At 34.9% G+C, this 24,647-nt stretch overlaps 1 protein-coding gene across 3 annotated transcripts in view; it reads left to right on the top strand.

Annotated features, from left to right (window-relative positions):
• Nucleotides 1-10: 10 nt before the first annotated feature.
• LOC148941450 (methyltransferase-like 26) overlaps nt 11-24,647 on the top strand; it is a 43,177-nt gene continuing 18,540 nt past the window's right edge. For 2 of the 3 annotated variants that reach the window (XM_089103810.1, XM_089103809.1), the window contains exon 1: nt 11-143. In XM_089103810.1, the coding sequence (XP_088959936.1) occupies nt 85-143 (59 nt within the window). In that variant the 5' untranslated portion in view covers nt 11-84. Of the gene's footprint in view, nt 144-13,276; nt 13,347-24,647 lie in introns of those variants that run through there. The other variant, XM_089103811.1, reaches the window with a different exon arrangement.

The raw sequence follows: 24,647 nt of genomic DNA, 5'->3' as shown, positions 1-24,647 counted from the left end.
TTCAAAAGACTTAAGCATTGAATTAAGAACGTGGTGATATTTGGAAACTTTTTCACTTTTGAGGATTTTTAGAGGAAAGACTTGATGATAAAGGTTCTCCCCTTGGATAATATAAGAACTAGGATCATTATACATATTTTAAAGTAAGAATTGTTTTCTTAACATGTCTCCTTATGAGGGGGCCAAGGCTAAATAAATACCCAAATACTTCCCCCCCCCTTATGTGCAAATATTTAACGCAAATTACTTATTTCCTATCTATTCTGTCACTTGTCTTTGTCTTTTATCATGCTAAGCTGAAAAAAAAACTATCAAAGAAACCAGTTAGTTCTCAAGTTTTACACAGCATAAACTTGAGGGATGGGCATATAATAGACAAGTACCAAAATTTCTTCCCCCTGCAGAAAAAAAAATCTCAAATTTGGAAAGCCTTATTTTCCATGAGGTATTTTTCAGGGGGGGGGGGGGTAATGCATAGAACTATGAAATGATGGAACTCAGTGTATCTAGAGTGCTACTAGATTGTTTCATCTATACAGAATTGGGACCTACAAGTCATATGAGAGTAGGTGTGTGTGAGTCTAGATGTTTCCCCCCCCCCCAAAAAAAAAGAAAATACCCCCCTCCCCACACAGACTCTGGTAGGATTGAGCTCCAATCACTTTTGACTTACAAAGAAGGACAAGAACTCTTTTTAAACCTCTATAATGGGGTTTTCTGATTATTTTGTAGTTCGGGAGGGAGGGAGATGGCTTGAAGGCTGGATTTTAATGCCAAAGCATCCTAACACTCATTAAGCCTTCAGATAAATACAGAATTAGTTCTGAGGGAGAAACAACAGGAGGGTGAAGCACCAGGACTTTTGTTTTGGGGGGAGAGTACAAAAATAACTTTAAAATATACTTTAAAACTTTAAAAAGGGTGCATTAAATTCACCATTTGAGGCATATCTCTCACTACCTTGTAATTGTAAAGCAACAGGGAATTTGCATAAGAAAATTAATTTTTTTTACACCTCAAAAATATTTCTTCAAGCTAGAGAGGGGAGGAGATACACCAAAGGGTGCATTTTGACCTTCCTGTCCTGCATGGTCTGGCATGGTGATGGGGTCTTGGTAAGACACAGAGCGCTACAAATATCAAAATCGACTTCAGAGGACAAATTATGTTATGGGAAGATGTTTTTTAAATCCCTCTTCCCCCCAAACTCAAAATTTTCCAAAATTCTACTTTAGAAGCTTTTTTAAATATTCTAAAGCACTAAGACACAGAGTGCTACAAACATCAGAATGGACTTTAGAGGACAATTTATGTCATGGGAAGATTTTATTAAAATCCCATTTTGCCCCAAGCTCAAAATTTTACAAAATTATTCTTTATAAGCTTTTTAAATATTTCTAAAGCGCTAAGACATAGAGCATTACAAACATTAGAATCGACTTTAGAGGACAATTTATGTCATGGGAAGATGTTTTTGAAATCCCCCGGCCCCCCAAACTTAAAATTTTCCAAAATTATACTTTAGAAGCTTTTTTAAATATTTCTAAAGCACTAAGACATAGAGCACTACAAACATCAGAATCGACTTTAGAGGACAAGTTATGTCATGGGATGATGTTTTGAAATCCCTCTTCCACCCAAACTCAAAATTTTATAAAATTCTACTCTGTAAGGTTTTTAAATATTTCTAAAGCACTAATAGCTAGCGCGCTACATACATCAGACTTGACTTTAGAGATCAAATTATGTTATGGGAAGATGTTTTTGAAATACCCATTACCCATTGAAATTTTGACAAAACAACATTTTACCTTAATTTTTCAGTTATCAGTTTCTTTTTGTCTGGCTTTAGTTCTGAAAACTCAATTTCAGTTATTTGAGCAGAATTTTAAGCCATATCAATGTTAAAATTTATGTCATGTGAAAATGTTTTTGAAATACACATTGCCCATTGAAATTTTGACAAAACAACATTTTGCCTTAATTTTCAGTTATCAGTTTCTTTTTCTCTGGCTTTAGTCCTGAAAATGCAATTTCAGTTATTTGAGCAGAATTTTAAGCCATATCAATGTTTTATTTCCAAAATTTAGGAAATGTATTTGCATATATTTAAAACCTTATAAGTTGGGATTGAGCAGTTTTGAAGCTGAAAACAATTTTGTGGTACTTCATTTAAACAGAAGATCTATTTTGTAAGGTTCCATTGCTATAACTCACAGATTTTTAAAGGTCATTCAAATTTTTTGAAATCCTCCTTACCATTCAGCCCAATCCCCTTAATACTCTATAATCTGGTTGATAATTTGAAATTTGGAAAGCCTTGTTTTCCACGGGGGCTTTTTTTTTTTTTGGGGGGGAGGGGGATTTTCCGTTAGGGTATTTGCCGTGGGGAGGGGGAATTTTTGGGCGGGTATTTGCCAAGAACCACAAATTTGATGGTATGAGTTTTATTAAAATCTTTGACTTTTAGGGTTGTTTCCCCCTTTTACAAAACTCAGACAAATTTTTTAGACAGGCAAATTATCAACCAGATTTTAGAGTATGATTCCGGTGCAACAGGTTGCAACGAAATGGTCAGCTTAGATTAGTATAAGCAGGGGCACTGCGAGCAGGTTGCTGACCACCGCCCTCTCCCTGCTATCAAATCCCCTTGAAGCTAACCTTTCCACCCTTGAAAGAAAATTTTTATATAAGTTCCAGCATTTTTTACATATTTTAAATCATGGATGTAAAAAAGAAAAGCAAAATTTCTCAACATTATAGGATTAAGCTATTTGAATATGTTTTATGTGGTTACCCAACTCAAAATATTAAGGGGTTTCCAAAAAAAAAATAAACAAAACGAATATAGATTATTTGGTACTTTTGTATTATAAATAACCCACCACTATAGACTGTATAAGGAAACCAGACAAACGGGTATTTGTTAGACAAATGGATTGCAAAGCGTGATTTCTTATTGCGTTTACAATATTTAAACTGTTGTTTTTTGGGTTTAGGGAGGGAAAAAGGTACCTAGGTTAGGTTAAATATTTAATATATGCTATGACTTACCCCCCCACCCCTTAATGTGCAAATATATAGCCCAAATTTGTTTCTAAACTATTATATTTTCATCCTATTTTATTTCATTTCATTAGCAGTAACCGAACTTAACTTCTTTCGTGTATAGTGGTGGTTTATTTATAATGCACAAGTACTGATTATTCTGTAGTTAAATATTTACTTCCGCCCCCTCTCTCCCCCTCCCTATTTACACTTCAATAATGTCTTGTAGCTTCAAGAATGAAGATTGCTACACTAAACTATTTGGAAAAAATGCTTGAATTGCTTTAAGAACAAATGGGGTTAGATACCATAAATTGCCAAATTTTCTGTTACAACGTTTTATAAATTAATTAGTAAATAATAACCATAAAAAACAAATTAGTTGGGGTTATAAAGCTCCAATATATGTTTCATGAAATGGTGCATTCTCGAGGAGATTGAATTTTTTTTTTTGAAATAGTGCTCTGCCAGATATCCTTCCATATGTTCTTCTCTTCTGCGATATTTGGGTATATTGTCTCGAACTTCACGCCAGTTTCTTTTGATGTTTTGTGTGTGTCTTAAAGTAACTTTTAAAAATTTTAACCAATGCTTATGGGGTAGTTGTTTTTTTCAAGTTTTATGACTTCTGGTCAAATGTATAAATCAGCGGTGTTGTTAAAAAAAAAAATATTCTGTATTAATGCTTTACTAATATGAGTGCTTAATATGGTATTTTGAGTGTTTAATAATTATTGCTAATTTTAATATGTAAAGATTATAAATGCAATTAAAAGCCAACCAGAAACGGAATGTTTCTATTTTAGCGGCACATTGTGTTTAGAAAACCAGTAAGAAAATAATTAGCCTCTTACTTAACAAAAAAAAAATATATATTTGTATATATTAGTGTGTGATTTTTTTCCTTATGTATACAAACGTTAATGCTTTGTTTGTATGCTGATATCAATTTTTTTCTTTAGATCACAGACCTAGTTTTTTTTACAACCAATTTTTGGTTAATTTTTGCCGATATCAACCAAAGTTGGATGTAACTTCAGCCAATTTTGGTTCATATATGATGCTGATATCAACCAATTTCTGGTGCATTGCAAGAGCTTGTAGTTAGGATCTCCCAAGATAATCTTTCTATCCAGGGCCGATACTTTTACCATGTCTGAAATCAACGTCAACAGAATCCAATAATAAGTGAGAATTTACTACCAATTTATTGACTGACAAGTGAATTTAAATCCGTAATTTTCAATGCTTAAGATGTATAAGCAAATGGCTTATAGCCTAAACATTCATTAAGTTAATGTAAAAGGTGAAGAAAATGTAAAGTGTTGAGTTTAAAGAAATCTGTGGTTACAAAACAAATTGTTATATGTAATTTAACCAAGGCATTTCTAAAAAAAACAAAAAAAAACGGTATATCAACCACATCACACAGATAAATTAAATTATTAATGGGAATTAAATTTACCCTAAAAAAATTCATAAAACTTTTCCAATATAAATCTAATTTAAGCAAAACCACTAATATTATGTTTAAGCCGCTTGGGGTCAAGTGAAACAGAAGATGCATATGAAGAGGGTAAAAGAGTAATTGTCAGTCCTAGGGACAGAGAAAAAGAGAAACAAGGATGAATTTCAAATTGAAATCCGTCGACTGAAAAGAACATGGCCAATAATGGACCAGAAACATAACCCTAAGGAAACCCATTGAGGGTAGATGCACATAATGACCCAAAGATGGCAGCAAAATAACTGTAAACGAAATTAAGTTGTTTTAAAAGTAAAATATTGAGAATTGGGACAATTCTTCTTTAAATGGGGAGTATTGTGGTAAAGCTTTCTAATTTAGTTAATTAATAATGTAGTAAAAATATATATGACGCAAATATGAAGTTTGGAAATACCACTTTTTATTAAGATAAGGAATATATCCTGCTAAATTCTGTTTAAAGGGAAATTGAGAAATTACCACTTCCTAGCGAATACGTGGGAAGGTGTGGTTAATAAAAATGTATAAAAGATGCATTTTATCAGAAGGGAATATCTTATACTAACTCTATGTCGGACTGATCTCTGGTCCGTTGTTTTAGAAATACTTTGGGACTTTGTCTTATCATTGTAAGTGTCTAAGTATCTTATTTATATTTTATTGTTGTTTTATTGAGACTTGTGGCCTACTTGGGACAGCCAGTCCCAGTAGACAGATTATATCCAATTATATTATATGGTAAATGAATAAAAGTATTGTATTTTAGACGACCTCTCTACGATCTATTTTTAGCCTCTCGAACATCCCCAGTCGGTACGCCTCATTAGTTCGGTCATAGCCTAAGGCGCGCTACCAAAGTTTAATTACCTTTAGGGCCAGAGTTTATCTCCCCTATAAAGGGAGAATAAAGGCACCTACGACTACAACCCCCAAATACAATAAATAAAACTTCACAACACTTCATATCCTTAACTGCTTTATTCCAATCGGAAAATATTTTCCTTGGAGATTTGCAGTCTGAGTTTGAAAAGTTCATCAAGACTCTTCGTGACGCCTTCATAGAAAGAAAGGTTTTTTAGAGACTGTACAAAGATCAACCCATCAAGTCCAAGTCATTTCTGATCATTATAAGACGTCTTTCTAGGAGATGAATGTGCGGAATACCTTGTGACATCAATGCAGTGGTAAAATATCCCTTGAAGATGTACGCACTTTCCGAAAAAGATGTTTAGGTTTCTATATCACCGCAGCGGCACACACACTGAAGCGATTCCCGCACGGTGATCCTTTTTTGAATTCCCTTCAGTTTGAAATCCCAAAATGGCCCTGGGAACTGAAAAAACCATCATTTTGTCCCTAATTGTCATAGTTAACCGATTTCCAAGTCTCATGCCAAAACTCAAATATATTGACTCCCAGTGGCACAAGCTGCCATATGAGTTTAGTAACTCCCAAAATGATGAGATGAACAAAATGACTATAGACTTGATGTCGAGAAAAATAGTGAAACAAGAAACTTCACCGACGAAAGAGTTTTTCCAGATCTGGTAGAGCTCGCTGAAATGATGCTCTCCCTATCGCATTTGAATGCACAGTCAACAAGATTTTTCCTTGGATGAGTGATGTCAAGACAAAAATTCAGATTAGGTTGATTACAAAAAGTATTGAAGCCGTCCTGGTCATAAAATCCCGACAAAGAACAAAAGACACTGTTTACTATGAAAATATTCCTACAGGCAATCAGACAAGGCTCCACAATTCCAAGAACTTCTATATAGCCCCTACACGCCTTGACCAAGAAGACGAATACAAAAGCGAAGATGAAGTATTGGCCATGAAGACGAATACAAAAGCGAAGATGAAGTATTCTTCCTCTTCTTTTCCTTAATGTGTGTGAAGTAGAATTTGGATGATGAAATAAGACTATGTTTTCAAAGACCGTTAACTGCTTCTAGAAGAAAGAGATCTTGCAGCGAAATGGAATTTCGGCCCCAACAACATCACTTTAAGAAATTTAAAAATAAATTTTTTGTGACTTATTGTCTCGATTTATCAGTAGTTGTATTGAACCAATCGTACTCAAAATCCACCTCAGGGCCTTACAGTGGTGTTTCTTTTGTGGATGGTGAAGTTTCCTCCACAGTAGAGTGCATACGGTCTTGTATCATAGTTTTATCCTTTCCTGTTTAGCTTAAAGCTTATTCCCATAGGCAATGCAAAGAACTCCCCCTAAAAAAAAGCCCCTCCGGATCCCACCCCAAATACTAATGAAATTGATCCATTTCTGCCCCATCTTGGCTGGTCAAGTTCTCTATCACAAAGCTCACATGAAAGCTCAAGTTTTGAGAATAGGACAATGATCAGTGTTGGAGCTAATGTCACAATTGATGATAATGGGTTTCAAGGGGTCCTTTCTAGTAGCTCCAAAAAAAGAAAAAAAACACGTCCCCAATCAAAAGTATTTCCCCTCCCTCAGTCCAGGATTCTCATTCCCAAAACTTAGGAATTTACCTCAAAATTTCTCATAATAGCCCCTTTGAAATAACAAAGATTACTACAATAAGGGTTGCAATTTTCAGAATGTTAAATCAATGTTTTCTCTTAACATTCACCGTGATGGATCCTTGCTAATAGCTGTCCAAGATCAGAAATCAGCAGATATAATATTAAATCTAAAATCTCTTCTGAACACCCCAATTAATTCATCTAAATGGAACCCAAAACAATCCCCAACAAAAATAGTTGTATATAATGTTCCCCTAGAAATACCAATTCAGGAGTTAAAAGAAGGGCTCTCAGATAGGGCTGGTAACACAATCCCTGTAGAAGATGCCACTCAACTGGGTAAACCCAACTCCAAAGGATTAAAAACAAGTAAATCTTTCTTATTTACACTGAAGGAAAAAATTAATATCCCAGAAAAGTTAATCCTATTTGGGCAAATCAAACCGCACAAGGAATACAAGCCAAAGCCTATCCAGTGTCAGAAGTGCCTGAAACTGGGACACACGACAAATAAATGCAATGAAATTCTCCTAGCCTGTAGTAATTGTAAAGGGTCCCATTCTAAAGAGCTGACAACCTGCAACAACACTCAGCCTACATTTATCAATTGTAAAGGCCCACATGAATCTACCAATAAATCACAATGCCCTGCATATAAGAAAAGAGCACTAACACCCCAAATAGCAACAGAGAAGGCCATTCCATACCTTTTTGCAGCTATGGAAGCAAATGCTGTCCAACCACAGCAAATAAAACCCATAATGAAATCAAATAAAACTCCCAAGTCAAACAGTCCCAATGCATCAAGTACCCTTATAAAACACCATCCTTTAAGCCCCCTAGCTCACATCTCTATCAGAATGAATCACCAAGCCAACAAGCCTCCGTTTCTAGTGAGATGAGGTCGGCCTGGCACCCTCTCCCAAGAAGAAACAAACCAGAAACACTACCAGGAATTAATCCCTTAACTGACACATAGGATGCACAACTAAACATGCAATCCCCAAATATATGCTCATTCATTCTAAACTGTAATGCAGTTCAGGCCATGAATATAAATCCACTACAGAAAACAAAAATCATTGCAGAATTGGCAAATATCTACATCCCTGATCATATATGCTCATTCAAGCAAAAAAGATCTTGCTTTACTATTAACAAAGCTGAACATTGATACACAGTCATATGAAAAATAAATCAACAACACAACATTTATCAATACTCCAGTGGAACGTAAGATCACTCACAGAAAATAAGTTAAATGAACTAATATCTTTTATGAATAATAATTCCAGCAATATTGCTTGCCTCCAGGAAACTCATTTAACCCAAAATCAACAAATTAAGTCTCTGGGATACACTATCCTGAGAAAGGATAGATCATCAGAGAGAGAAGGAGGTGGAGTAGCTTTAATAGTTAAAAATAATATAAAATTCTGTGGCATCAAATTTCCGGATTTTGAAAATGATGTTGATGCAATTGGTATAAGTGTTTGGGTGAATAATACAAAAACTTAAATAATAAGCTTTGATAACCCTAATGGCCAAACTACAGATGCCATGGATTTCTTCAGCTATATAAATAATTCTAATATGTTTAAAAATATCATTATTTGTGGAGACTTTAATGCCCACAGCCTTTTGTGGGGGAATAAACCAGCAAATAGAGCTGGTAAGTTCATTAAGCGTATGACTTCAAATAATAATGAATTAGCTGTTGCTGCCCCTCCAAACCTGAATACATATTTCAAACCCAAAAGTGGCAGTTTCTCTACAATTGAGCTACAAATTTTGTCTTCAAATATTTTGAATAAAATTTATATAATTAAAATTGATAGTCTATGTACTGACCACTTTGCCATAGTTTGCTCCCTAAACGAACCTGCTGAAACCCTATCACATACCTCCAAATATATCAACACTAAAGCAAATTGGCCTATGTTCCAAAATAAGCTAAATGATGAAATTACAAGTTTCACCAAAAATTCATGCATTTCAAACGCAACAGCTGACACACATGCCGAAGTTTTGGCATCTTTACCAATAAATACAGCTAATCATGCTATCCCCAGAACAACACCCAGGAAAACATTCCCTAAACATATTCCCAAAGCATGGTGGACAAATGAGTGCCAAAATATTTGCAGAACGAAAAATGCAGCTAAGAGAACATTCTTAAAAAAACATCACCTAATACATATTTAAAAAGATTACAAGCAGAATCTAATCTAAAAAGGACCATAATAAATGCTAAATATAACTACTGGAATAATTTTTAAAATAATCTCTCCAGAGAAACACATAAGCCACATCTGTGGGAAAAAGACTTCCCTCAACCCACTCCTGTATGAGCTTACACATTTTAATACCCATTATAACAATGATAATGAAAAATTTAAGCTATTTGAACATCTTTCTTTAACAAATTTGCATCAACGAATTATAGCAAACTGCTCGCAGTCTCTAAGACCCTATTTTACAACCTTTGCTCAGCATCTTAGCATCTGTCCAACCCATTATCGTTCAAGAAAGTAAACAATGTAATGAATCATATTAGGACCAAGACTAGTGGCAGGTATGACAATATAGGCCTACACCCTACAAGGATAAAGAATCTCACCCCTTCATACAAACAGGAACTTCTAAATTGTTATAATCATGCTTGGGCTTCATCTATGTTCCCCAATATCTGGAAATGTTCGTCTCTCCTACCAATCCTAAAGAAAAAAAAACCATAAATAACCCTGAGTCTTATAGGCCCATAATGATTACTCCTGTGATGGGGAAAATAATGGAGAAAATGATCTATTACCAACTCCTCTGGTTTGTCGAAAAAAAAATAGCCTAATATGATCCCTCACACTCAAACTGGCTTCAGGAAACACCATTCCACAACAGATGCTTTCATATTGTTAACAAATGCAATAAATGAATCATTCTCAAAAAAACGTCCTAGTTCCAGCTTTCCTAGACTTTGAAGGGGTATATGACAGTATGAGACACAAGATCTTTTTAACCAAACTTGCTAACCCTGGAATATCCCCCAAGCTAGCATCTCTTATAAAATCTTTAATAGAATTGCGAAGTTTTATTGTTTGTGCAGGTTTAGCCTCTTCACCCCAAATGACAATAACCAAAGGCCTTCCTCAGGGGTCAGTCCTCAGCTGCCTCCTCTTTGCCCTATATCTCTGAGACATGAACCTCCCCCACACGAATCTAAAATATGCTGATGATCTGGTACTATGGTCATCTAGCAACACCTTTGAGATTGCACAGTCAAAGCTGCAAAAGTCACTTTTCCAATTTGAAAATTTCTCTCAACATTCAGATTTACCCATTGCACCTACCGAGTCAAAAATAATCTAATTTCACCGAAAGCGAAATCATGCTAATGCAAGACTAACTCTAAATGGAACAACTATTCCAGAAGATAATCATATCAATTACCTAGGTCTCATGCTTGACCAAAAACTTAATTTCCACCTCTACATTTCAAACACAATAAAAAAAATGCTATAGAAAAACAAGTATACTAAAAAGACTTCTTTCCACACCCTGGGGATGTAAGGAGAAAACCTTACTCCAGTTTTATATACCCCATATAAGACCCCATACTGACTATGGGCTCATCGTCTATGGTGCATGTGCAAAGACCCAGATGCAAAAAATTGAAACAATACAAAACAATATAATACGTCTCATTTTTGGTCTTAGGAAACCCACAAGCACCAAGTTTCTGCTTATGGAGAGTGGATTAACAACAATATAGGAGAGACGTAGCTTTCTCTTGATAAAACATCTTACAAGATTGAATCAAATAGCTCACACACCCTACATAATTGGTTAAGAAATCCAGCCATGTATAGAGGCATTGCAGATGAATATGCCAATATTCAGAAGATGTTCCCTGTACCCGCAAAGTCTATTGCACCTACTCTCCTCCAATCCCCTCCTTAGAATCGGTCAATCCCCATAATAAATACTGATTTCTCAAAGTGGACTAAAGATTTAACCCCCATTGCTTTTGTCCAGAAGAAATTCGCTGAACTTAATACAATTAATTATAAAAACCATTTCCAAATCTTTGTTGATGGGTCCAAAATGAATGAGAAGGTAGCAATTGGTGCTTTCCTTCCTCACCTGAAACTTGCAATGGGTGAGAGATTGTACAATAATGTATGTATAATGTGTGCAGAGTTAACTGCTATAATCATAGCATTAGAACACCTTATGGAAAATAAACCCTTGATTGCTAATTCAAATAATATTATAGCTTATTCTGACTCTTCATCAAGCCTTGAGTTACTGTCTTCAGCTCCTCAGTATAAGCTGGATATTGACACTAATCATTGTCTTAGTATTATAGAAAATCTTGCTTCAAGTGGCATAAGAACTTATTTTCAGTATATTCCTAACCACTCGGGTATAAGTGGTAATCATCAGGTTGATGAAATAGCAAAAAATGCTATAAATATTGACCAGCCAAGTGGGAGACCAATCCCCATTGGAGATATTTACCGATGGAGACTATCAGATATTATGTTTAATAAGAAAAATCCTACTCTTTCCCCCTTTCCCAATAAGTATTTTGCTAAAATTTATTATAGAATTCGTTCTGGAACAAATGGACTAAATTTTCTTGCATTCTCGTATCAGTTTCCTAATTCAAGTGGCTCAGTTCCCCTGTCCCCTCTTTGCAGTTTTGTATTATGAATGATGAAACAATTGACCACTGCCTATTTGAATGTAATATGCTGACGTCTGCACAGCATACCCTGCATTGTAAATCGTTAAAGTGCATCAAACACCACAAAATCTCACTATCAGCCAAGAACCTAGCTGACTATTCATGCACATAGAGCATAGAAATCAATATCTATCATCTTATATTTGAGCTCCTTGAGTTGAAAGACCTACTGAAAGATATCTGAGGATATCTAATAAATAAGAGACGACCAAGCCAGTAGCTCTGTAGCCCACAGAGTGAAACGAAAGGAAAAGGGCTAAATAGTATAAACTGAAAAGCCCGCTTGCTGTGAAATAGTAATTCATAGTAATTATAGTAAGTATGTATAGTAATTCATCCTTTAATAGACAACTCAATAGACATGAAGCATAATCCTTTTCAAAGAAGCAATAATCCTTTTCATTTCACATGGCAACCTGCAGCACTTTTTCACCAAAACGAATTTTGTAAAAAAACTGGAAGAAAAACTGTCAGTGTAGAAGCATTAATATGCTTTTTTCTTTCATTTTTCCATCTCTCTGTTTTTAGTTTCAGAATCACTCTTGCTATGTTTATGCTCCTTCATATTAATTATAAATCTTAGGCTTCACCATCCTCAGATTGATCATAAATAACAGCCATTTTGAAAACCTACTGATTCACCATCACCAAAAAAGGATTGGACGTACTTCCTTTTTTTAGCTGTTTCCTGGTCACGAATTTTTCAGTGTAATAAATGATAATTTCCTTAATTTTTTGCTCCAATGTACCTCATATGAAGGATATCATACAGTTTTTGCCAAACAAATTTTTTGAAAGAGTTAGTGGCTGATCGACTATTAATTGTATGTATCATAAGGTCATCAATAGCTGCGATCTATGTTCACGGCATTCTATTCAGTATTTTTAGAGAAAAGTTTTAAGTACCCAAACGTACTGTAATAATCCGGCCAGATAGTCCATTGTGTTGAAAAACTGAATGAACAATCTCAATGTAGGCGATTATTGCTGTCCGTTTTCTCCCGTTTTCTCAAAAGAAAAAACGCTCGGACGGCTTTTTCTCTATTCTTTTTTCTTTCCTTTTTCGCGCTATGAACTAAGACTACTCAGAAGAAAAAAAAGGAATAAATACTCTGTGGGACGAATTCCCATTTTATGCTGTAAGTACCATTTGCAATTTAGCGGGTTTTAAGGGGAGGGCTGGAAAGTTGGCAAGAGTGGAAGTGCTGCGCAAAGCAGAGAATTAGCACCACCTAAGTAAAATCAATGTTACTTTTTTATAGTTTATAGATAACATTAGAGCCGACTTTTCATTTTTGAAAATTAAAAGATGCGGAAAACTGCGCAGAGGTGATCTCAAGCGGATTAGCCAATATTTCCAAATTGAAAAGCTTGTTGGCACCAGTGCGAGCGATGCGAAGCATCGCGAGCGGCAGCTTTTTGGAAATTTACATTTTTTATACGAAATTGACACTATTTTGCAACCGTAAGTGGCCCAAAACCTGCTGAAAGGCAACCCTGCTGTAATGTAGAATATTTGAAAGAATAAGAAGAAATTCTGAATTTGTAATAATTTCCAAGGTATATATGCTCCATTTTAATTCAACAGTTGCTTCCAGGGGAAATTTGCCTATGTTATGAGTCCTTTAAGGTCTGAAAGGGCTCCAAGCATTCCATAACCTAGTAACCAAAGTTTAAAAACATTTCTAAAAAAAACTACATAGTGAGAAACAATTACTGTTTGTAGCCTAGTTGATTTAGGACTGATAATTAGCCTATTCTGTTTCTTAGTCTTAATATTACAATGGGTAAAATTCTACTTTAGTTACCTTTGGCTATCTTGGAAAGGGGTTGGGTTAGGAAAATGAAACTTACAGGGATGGATCTACATGCTAAGGTATGTCCCGGGAAGGTACTTTGAAGTACCTAGGGCCTACCTCCACTCCTCCCTCCCCTCTATATAATGGTAAATTACTGCACATTACTAGTTGTTTTAGCTCACATTTAATCCTATATTACTATCATAATTATAAATAACTGCTTACCTTACACAACTTCAGCTTTTAACTTTGTTCATTAAAATAGGTAAAATTCTACTTTAGCTACTTTTGGCTATCATGGAAAGGGGTTAAGTTAGGAAAATGAAACTTTCAGGCATAGGTTTACAGGCCAAAGTATGTCACAGGAAGGTATTTTGATGTACCTATCTCCACTCCTTCTCTCTCAAGAGGCTCCTGACCTTTGATGTTTAAAAATCTGTGTGATATAAAAGTGAAAACTTGCAAAATAGATCTTCTGCTTAAATGAAGTACAACAAAATTGTTTTCAGCTTCACAACTTTGCTCAATATATAAATATATATATTAAATTTTGAAAAAAACAACATTGATATGGCTTAAAATTCTTCTCAAACAATAGGACTTGCATCTTAGGAACTAAATCCAGAGAAAAGAAACTGATAACTGAAAATTAAAGTAAAAGGCTGTTTTGTCAAAATTTCAATAGGTATAGACCTGTCATGTTGGCAAATTTCAGGACCCTCTAGAGAGAGAAGGAGTGAAGGTAAGTACTTCAAGATACCTTCCCGGGCAATATTATAGCCTGTAGACCAATCCCTGAAAGTTTCATTTTTCTAACCTAACCCCATTCCAAGATAGCCAAAAGTAGCTAAAGTAGAATTTTACCGACATTGCTTATGGAACCTGTTTGTAATGTCACAACTTTGCTTATCATAACCCCTTTAACAGTAGCATGCAGGTGCCATGGGGTAGAAGACAACTCTGTTGATAAGCCATTTAAATTTTATTAATTAGGGAAAGGATTTGACAAGAGATAGACCAGTAATAAAATCCGAATCGTTTTTAGAGGACAAATTATGTTAGGAGAAGATGTTTTTATTTTTATAGGTCCATGCACTCATAAAGTTTCTGTTGAGTTTATTGAATCACTAGCATGGACTTCCTGTAGTTACAGACTCTCCATAAAACCTTTAAAAGTGTGAAGATGCACCTTAGCCAGGGGGGAAGTTGTGCTTGGGATAGATTTCTAAGGGGAGAATTTTCCTTTGGGAGGGAAATTTCAGATGAGTGAATCTTCTGGGGGAAATGTTACACTGTGGGGTATTGACAGAATTACTATATGAAATTCTTTTTAATTGTTTTACATTCTCTTTGCCAAATTTTTTATATGGAGATGTTTTGGGGGCTTTTTTCTGTGCGTTTTGTTTTCTGGGAAATAAATTTCCATGGAAGGGGGCATTTCTAGAGTGGCCAAGAAACCAATATATAGATTAAAGTCTTATTCCAATGAAAAAAATACCAAGGAGAATTTTTTAGGGTGAATTGTCCACAAGCAATTTTACAGAGAGGGGTGATTCTCAGTAAGGAAAGAATTTGATGGGGAGAGGTGCACTTTATATTGGATAAAATTTCCACGGAGGAGTTGTGTGAGGGGGAGGGGGATATTTCAGAGAGGGTGAGCCGGATTTAGTAGCATTATTAGGAAAACAAGCAGAAATTATGCCATATATGAAGGATTGCCCCTCGTCAATACCTTATTCTTTATGTTAAAATTTGACTGTTTACTAAAATTGAAACACAGGGGCATTTTAATTAGAATAGGAAGCTTTTTTAAAAGTGCTAACACCTTTAGCATAAAGAACAAGCTATTGAGGAGGGGCGGCCCTTCATATCTGGAATAAATCTGCCAAAACTAATATGCCAATTATATTTTAATTTTTCATGCACTGTGGACCAAAATCAAACCAGCATTAGTTGAAAAACGTTTAGAAATTAAATAAAAAACAAGTTTTATTAACTGAAAGTAAGGAGCAACGTTAAAACTTAAAATGAACAATAATTATTCCATATATGAAAGGGGCTGTCCCCTCCTCAACCCCTAGGGGTGGCAACATGATTGGATGATTTTTGGGATTTGGGGAACCAAATTTGTTTTGGGGTGGCAAATACATTTTTGGGGAAATCCCTGTAAATTTGGGAATAGTGCAAGCCCAGCTTGATTTCTAATCAGGAAAATTGAAATACTTAAACCACACAAGAAAAGAAAAGCTTTGACTTTGCAGTTGATGCAATAAAGAATTGCTGCAAAATTAATTCAAAGTCTGGAATAAATCTGCCAAAACTAATATGCCAATTATATTTTAATTTTTCATGCACTGTGGACCAAAATCAAACCAGCATTAGTTGAAAAATGTTTAGAAATTAAATAAAAATACAAGTTTTATTAACTGAAAGTAAGGAGCAACGTTAAAACTTAAAATGAACAATAATTATTCCATATATGAAAGGGGCTGTCCCCTCCTCAACCCCTCGGGGTGGCAACATGATTGGATGATTTTTGGGGATTTGGGGAACCAAATTTTTTTGGGGTGGCACATAGATTTTTGGGGAAATCCCTGAAAATTTGGGAATAGTGCAAGCCCTGCTTGATTTCTATTCAGGAAAATTGAAATACTTAAACCACACAAGAAAAGAAAAGCTTTGACTTTGCAGTTGATGCAATAAAGAATTGCTGCAAAATTAATTCAAAGTCAACCAAACACTGCCTCCTCTTCCAGCGGTGCACATGCAGCACACCAGTGATGTTGTTACACTTCAGCAGCAGTCAACCAAGCCTCTTGTTGGCAGCATTTGGTTGATGTGCTGGCATGGTGCTGGGGTCTTGGTAAGGCACAAATTATGTTATGGGAAAATGTTTTTGAAATCCCCCTTCAACCCAAACTCAAAATTTTCTAAAATTCTACTTTAGAAGCTTTTTTAAATATTCTAAAGCCCTAAGACATAGAGCTCTACAAACATCAGAATCAACTTTAGAGGACAATTTATGTCATGGGAAGATGTTTTTGAAATCCTTTGCCCCAAACTCAAAATTTTCCAAAATTCTACTTAGAAGATTTTTAAATATTTCTAAAGCACTAATAGATAGTGCGCTACAAATATCAGAATTGACTTAAGAGGATAAATTATATTATGGGAAGATGTTTTTGAAATCTTCCTGTCCCCCAAACTCAAAATTTTCCAAAATTCTACTTTAGAAGCTTTTTTAAATATTCCTAAAGCACTAATAGATAGAGTGCTTCAAATATCAAAATTGACTTCAGAGGACAAATTATGTTATGGGAAGATGATTTTTAAATCCCCCTTCCCCCCAAACTCAAAATTCTACTTTAGAAGCTTTTTTAAATATTCTAAAGTGCTAAGACATAGAGCGCCTCAAACATCAGAATTGACTTTAGAGGACAATTTATGTCATGGGAAGATGTTTTTGAAATCCCCCTTTTCCCCAAACTCAAAATTTTCCAAAATTCTACTTTAGAAGCTTTTTAAATATTTCTAAAGATAGAAATATTTAAAAAGCTTCTAAAGTAGAATTTTGGAAAATTTTGAGTTTGGGGAAAATTTTGAGTTAACAGTGAATTTGAGTTTGGGGAAAATTTTGAGTTAACAGTGAATTGAAGGATAGGTCAACTTAGTATGCGTTTTTCCTGCATCTGAAATAGTCCCTTCTTAACAGATGCAAATATCCTAGTGTTGAGCCTACATGGTTGACCCAACGATTCTGCCCAGGTTGCATAAATTTAACTTTGGCATAAACCGTAATGCTTCCGGGTCGGCACTGATGTATGTTAAAAAAAACTTTAATGAAAGATTACATTTACTTTATACAAGGATGGTTTTTTTTGTTTTTTTTTTTAGTTAACAACATTTCCAGATACCTCGCTATTCTTCTGTAATTTTTTAGTGGCCCTATTACCAAGAAATAATTATTTTCTGACTTAAAACTGTCCAAATATTTTACCCCCCGGGGAAAATAACCCCCCATGGAAAAGAAGGCTAGAATTTTACAAAATTTTGAGTTTGGGGCAAAGGAGGATTTCAAAAACATCTTCCCATAACATAATTTGGCCTCTAAAGTCGATTCTGATGTTTGTATTGCGCTATCTATTAGTGCTTTAGGAATATTTAAAAAGCTTCTAGAGCAGAATTTTAGAAAATTTTGAGTTTGGGGGGAAGAGGGATTTCAAAACATCTTCCCATAACATAACTTGTCCTCTAAAGTTGATTCTGATGTTTGTACTGCTATAGGCAATAGCACTTTAGAAATATTTGAAAAAGCTTCTAAAGTAGAATTTTAGAACATTTTGAGTTTGGGGGGAAGGGGGATTTCAAAAACATCTTCACAAGACATAACTTATCCTCTAAAGTCGATTCTGATGCTTGTAGCGCTCTATGTCTTAGTGCTTTACAAATATTTAAAAAAGCTTCTAAAGTAGAATTTCGGAAAATTTTGAGTTTGGGGGGAAGGGGGATTTCAAAAACATCGTCCCAAAATATAATTTGTCCTCTGAAGACAATTCTGATATTAGTAGCGCTCTATCTATTAGAGCTTTAGAAATATTTAAAAAGCTTCTAAAGTAGAATTTTGGAAAATTTTGAGTTTGGGGGGAAGGGGGATTTCAAAAACATCTTCCCATAACATAATTTTTCCTCTGAAGTCGATTCGGATATTAGTAGCACTCTATCTATTAGTGCTTTAGAAATATTTAAAAATCTTCTAAAGTAGAATTTTGGAAAATTTTGAGTTTGGGGGGAAGGAGGATTTCAAAAACATCTGCTCATGACACAAATTGTCCTCTAAAGGCGATTCTAATGTTTGTAGCGCTCTCTGTCTTACCGCTTTACGAATATTTAAAAAAGCTTCTAAATTAGATTTTTGGAAAGTTTTGAGTTTGGGGGAAGGGGGATTTCAAAAAAGAAATTCCCATAACATAATTTGTCCTCTGAATTCGATTCTGATATTTGTAGCGCTCTATCTATTAGTGCTTTAGAAATATTCAAAAAGCTTCTAAAGCAGAATTTTGGAAAATTTTGAGTTTGGGTGGAAGGGGGATTTCAAAAACATCTTCCCATGACATAACTTGTCCTCTAAAGTCGATTCTGATGTTTGTAGCGCTCAGTGTCTTACCTAGACCCCAGCACCATGCCGGCGCATCAACCAAATGCTGCCAATGAGAGGCTGAAGTTGGTTGACTGCTGCTGAAGTGTCACAACGTCGCTGGCACGCCGCACACACGCCACGAGAAGAGGTGATGGTGTTTGGTTGACTGTGAATTAATTGTTCGGCAATTTTTTATTGCGTCAACTGCAAAGTCAAAGATTTTCTTTTCTCGTGTGGTTTAAGTATTTTGATTTTCCTGATTAGAAATCAAGCTGGGCTTGCACAATTCCCAATTTTCGGGGACTCCCCCAAAAATCTGTGTACCTACCAAAAAAAAATTTGGTTCCCCAAATCCCCAAAACTCATCCAATCATGTTGCCACCCCTAGTGATTTATCACTAGTGACTATCCCTGCCAAGTATTACTTTGTATACCATAATTCTTCACTACTCTCTTGTATGTTAATTTTCGTCTCTTATGTTACTTTGCATATAAACCAGACAGGTATAATTGCAATATACACGGTTCTTCATATGCTGACAAAAGTATTGTCTTTATGAGATTAAGTAATAAAAACAATTTTTTTTTTAACTGAAAGTAAGGAGTGACATTAAAACTTACAACAAACAGCAATTATACCGTATATGAAAGGGACTGTCCCCTCCTCTACGCCTTGCTCTTTACGTTACTTTAGCAAAAGAGCTAGGAGTTGAGGAGGGGACAGCCTCTTTCATATACAGAATAATTACTGTTCATTTTAAGTTTTTACGTTGCTCCTTACTTTCAGTTAATAAAACAGAAACTTTATGAGCGCATGGACCTATAAAAATAAAAACATCTTCTCGTAACATAATTTGTCCTCTAAAAACAATTTGGATTTTTTTACTGGTCTATCTCTTGTCAAATCCTTTCACTAATCAATAAAGTATAATGGCTTATCAACTCAGAGTTGCCTTCTACCCCATGGCACCTGCATGCTACTGTTAATGGGGTTATGATAAGCAAAGTTGTGACATCACAAACGGGTTCCATAACAATGTCAGCTAGATAGTAACCAATAAGTTTAAAGGGATGGCTTAAATGAAAATAGGATTTTGGAATATATTTTAATGAACAAGGTTAAAAGCTAAAGTTGTGTAAGGTAAGCAGTGATTTATAGTTATGATAGTAATATAGGACGAAATATGAGCTAAAACAACTAGTAATGTGCAGTAATTTACCATTATATAGATTGGGGGAGGAGTGACATCATTTTTAAGAAGTTTTAGGCTCCTTTTACAAAGTCCTACATTTTTTTCACAATAACATTTTAAGGGCTGGGCACATGTAGCTGATTTTGGAAACTGATTTTCAAATCAGCGCCAATTTTAAAAGAAATTGGCATTGATTTGAGCTTGAAAAATTTTCTAGTTTTCCCTGTCGATTTACAAATCAGCACTGATTTTCATCATGCTCATCACAAAAAATAGGGATACAAATAAAAAATCCACCAGAGGTATCTGTGGTGAAACACCGCACTTGAACAATCTGAACAAGACCCCACTTGAGCTTGAACAAGCAAGTGATACAAATGCATATGATCTATTGGTCAAACACATTAAACCCCAAACAACAACAACATTTGCAAGGTATGGCCATAGCCTATTGCATAGGATTTTGGCTTAACTTCCTTTTTCCAGATTAGGGATTGGGTAAGGTTTATATTAACAGACTAATCAGATAGATAAAAAAAACATACCACTAGCATCAGAATTTCATCCTGAGTCCAAATGTAACACTCATTTCTGTTGCAAATTATTTTCAAAATTACTTCTAAGCTTCTTTACTTTTCTTCAATTTTCCTGTTTTTTCACAGAAACATCATGGTGGTGATTCAATTTGAAAAATACTAAATTTTTCTTAAAGCTCTGATTTGAATTGAAATATACTAAATCTTTTTGAGCAGTGATTTGATATGAAAAATACTAAATCTTGTTGAACAGTGTTTTGATTTGAGAAATGCTAAACATTCATTTTTTGGGGGAAAAACTTACCTCTAGCTTCAGAATTTCATCCTGAATTCAAATATGACATTCATTTCCATTGCAAATTATTTCCAAAATTGCTTCCAAGCTTCTTTAAAAACAGCAAAACTTCTTTCATCGAAACAAACACTTTATGGCAGCTACATAACAGTTTTATAAATATAAGATAAATAGCACTTAATGTAAACAAGCTAATCATAAAACTCATATCTAACTCTTCATCATCACTTTCTGATGCACTAGGGGTGTCACTGACTGGTGCTTTAGGGGCCCTATTGATTCCCGGGGGATAGGTCTTTGCAGATTCAATAAAAAAATTATGAAGTCAGTCTTTTTGCTCAAAATTTTGCAGAAATAAGAAGTGCAACACATGCTGCTCTATGTATGCTGTTTAAATCCCTGGTCTTTTAGTGTGCTTTTTGAAGCATCTTCACAGACTTTCTATATTTTGAGTATGAATGGAACAGTCCTGTGTATCAACAAAATTGGCTGAATGATTGATTTGGTAATGGGTATATCCATGGCTGTACAATGTACTACAAGCTCCCCATTTATCACTGTAAATAACGCTTCCAGGCTTAATATATTTTTTAATAATAGGAATTAAAGTTTCCTCGTTTCTTTGGAAGCCTTCTTGGCCATCAGTCAGCAGTACAATAATTTTTTTTTCTCTATTCCACCAAAACCCACCAAGTGACCTAATTTATTTAGTGGTATAAATTTGGATTAGACCCTGGCACCATGCTGGCACATCGACTAAATGCTGCCAACAAAAGGCCTGGTTGACCGCCACCGAAGTGTTGCAATGCTGCCAGCACAAGTTTTGCATGCCGGCAGCTTTGCAACACTTTGGTGGCAGTCAACACTTTGGCAGCAGTCAACCAAACTTGCACTGGCAGCATTGAAATACTTTGGCGGCAGTCTACCAGGGCAGTCAATAATTCAAACTGTTTAGTATTTCTCAAAAACTGTTTAGTATTTCTCAAGTCAAATCAACACTCAAAAAGATTTAGTATTTTTCATATCAAATCACTGCTCAACAAGATTTAGTATATTTCAATTCAAATCAGAGCTTTCAGTAAAATTTAGTATTTTTCAAATTGAATTGCCACCATGACATTTCTGTGAAAAAACAGGAAAATTGAAGAAACTTAAAGAAGCTTAGAAGTAATTTTGAAAATAATTTGGGATAGAAATGAGTGTTATATTTGGACTTAGGATGAAATTCTGATGCTAGTGGTATGTTTTTTTTTATCTATCTGATTAGTCTGTTAATATAAACCTTACCCTAGGGATCTTCTTGCTATCTTGAAAATCAGTGGATTTAGATGAATTAATCCAGGACTAAAAATACGCCCTGGCCTAGGAAAGTATTAACCTACCAAAATACTAATGGCTACACCTTCCTGATTTCTTGAGCTTAGAAGATAGCATACATGACAGATATGCTACCTGAAAAATGCTATTTGCCTGTCTCAATTTTTGTTTTCAAGCTCTTTTTCACAAGCTTCAGTTTTGAAAGTACACTTCCTGTCATCTCAGTTGAATTTTAAGTCATGACAAAGGTATTTCCTAAACTTAAGAAAGAACATAAGGTAAATTTGCAGTTTTCAACATAATTTAGCAGTAAATTTTTACAAAATCATATTTTTGACTTACAAATAAAGCGAAAAAACCACTCAATGTCTTTTTTATGCTCTTTACAAATATAATAATCATTTTTGTTGGAAATGAATTTTACCCCCACTCCTATATACCAATTCAGAGTACATATTTGCACATTGGCGGGGGGGGGGGGGTAAAGTTTAACTTACCTTCCATTTACATCAGAAATAAAATTTTTCCCCCCCCCCCTAATGTGCAAATATATACCCTGAATTGGTATATATAGCGGTGGGGGTAAAATTCATTTCCAACAAAAATGATTATTATACTCATAAAAAGGCATCAAGTGGTATATTCACTTTATTCATAAGTCAATTATATGATTTGGTAAAATTTTACCAATTTAGCTAGGATGAAAGTGAATTTATCACTTGATGCCATTTTATGCTCTATTTTAATTCAACAGTTGCTTCCAGGGGAAATTCGCCTATGTTGTGAGCCCTTTATGGTCGAAAAAAGGCTCCAAGCAGCCCATAACCTAATAACCAAAGTTTAAAAACATTTCTAAAAAAACAAACTAGAAAGTGAGAAACAATTACTGTTTGTAGTTGATTTAGGAATGATAATTAGCCTATTCTTTTTGTTAGTCTTAATAGTACAATGTTATTTTTAAAATAGATTTACAGAAATTTTTAAAAAGAGCTAGAAACCTTTCAAAGATGACAATAGTTTTGCTGTGACATTATTTTCAAGAGGTTTAAGGCTCCTTTTAAAAATTCATACAATTTTTTTTTTCACAATAACATTTTAAAGGCTGGGCACATGTAGTTGATTTTTGGGAATTGATTTCCAAATCAGCACCAATTTTAAAAGAAATTGGCATCAATTTGAACTTGAAAAATTTTCTAGTTTTTGGTGCCAATTTACTAATAAGCACTGATTTTCATCATGATCATCACAAAAAAAATAGGGATACAAATAAATAGTCTGCCAGAGGTATCTGTGGTGAAAGACCCTACTACTGAGCTTAGAACTAAACTGAGAACTAAGATGAGATCAATCACGCAACTCCAGTTGACTATTTGTGTCCATGATTTTTTGTTTTGAAAATTTTGTGCCATAAATTTTTCTTATCTCTATTGTTTGTCCACTGATGCTGAAATCAGTTCCCGAAATCAGTTACGTGTGTCTAGCCCTTTACTGTTAATGCTAAGAAAAATTGTGATTACAATTCCTACTTCAGTTGCAAATGAAAATTTTTCTCACCAGAAAGTTTTTTTAGAAACAGGTTTTGAAACTTTTGGTTACTATGGATTGTTTTACCTTCAGAGGCTCCATTAAGGACCCAAGGTGGAATTCCCCAGAAATAGTTATTGAGTTATGAAAGAGCATAAGAAAAGGCATCAGTTGATTTTTTTTTTCACATTCATTTACCTTAAAATGTATTGTCCAGCAAAATTAGGAAAAATCCTGTAGAGTTGCTGGTCAGTGACTATAGGGAGCCATTGGTTTGGCAGTGTCCCACTCTGTTTTCCATGGTTTGGTGGACCAATTCTTATCAATGGTGATCTTAAATGCATCAATAGAGGGAGGGGTGACAGCTGCATTGGGAAGACTGTTCCAGGTGGCCACTACTCTATTGGAGAAATAGTGGTTTTGGAGTCTGCTGTGAGCTCTCTTCCAGAGCAGCTTCTTACTGTGCCTTCCTGTCCCGGATGATTTGTGAAGTTGGAAAGGCTTCTGGGAAGAGGAATCAGCATGCAGTAGCTTGTAAGCCATGATGACATTGTCTCTCGGTTGTCTTATCCTAGCTTATCCTGTAGTTCATCCTTGCTAAATTGCATTTAAAACTGCAAATAAACTAAGAAAGAGCAAATATGTTTGATTTTTTTGGTCTAATTGGCTTGAAACTTTAAGAGATCATTCTCTTGGCCAAGACAATCATACATTTCCTCAAGGAAGGGAAGTTATTAAGGGACAGAGCAATGTGTAAAAAAACCTCTTGTCCCTGATCAGTTTGAAACTTAAAACTAAAGTCTGAGTCTGTGAGCCAATGGGAACTTTGTAGAAAAAAGAAGATAATTTGGGAGCCAAAAAATTAAAAATTTATATTGCTATTATCTTTTTGTGCTTATTTCTTGCAAGCGGCTAGTTCATAGTGCCAAATATGACCTAGGGCTTTATTTGGCTCCACAAGGGTGGACTCTGACCCAATTTTGATAATGGTAATCATATTGCAAAAAAAAACATTGAATAGAGCATTTAAGCAAATATTATGTTTTTTTTCTGGTTTTTG

Source organism: Artemia sp. Qi Xiang Cuo, chromosome 18 (genome assembly GCF_049724085.1).
Source record: "Artemia sp. Qi Xiang Cuo chromosome 18, ASM4972408v1, whole genome shotgun sequence".
Classification (NCBI taxonomy): domain Eukaryota; kingdom Metazoa; phylum Arthropoda; class Branchiopoda; order Anostraca; family Artemiidae; genus Artemia; species Artemia sp. Qi Xiang Cuo.
This window is presented reverse-complemented; position numbering and strand designations above follow the sequence as displayed.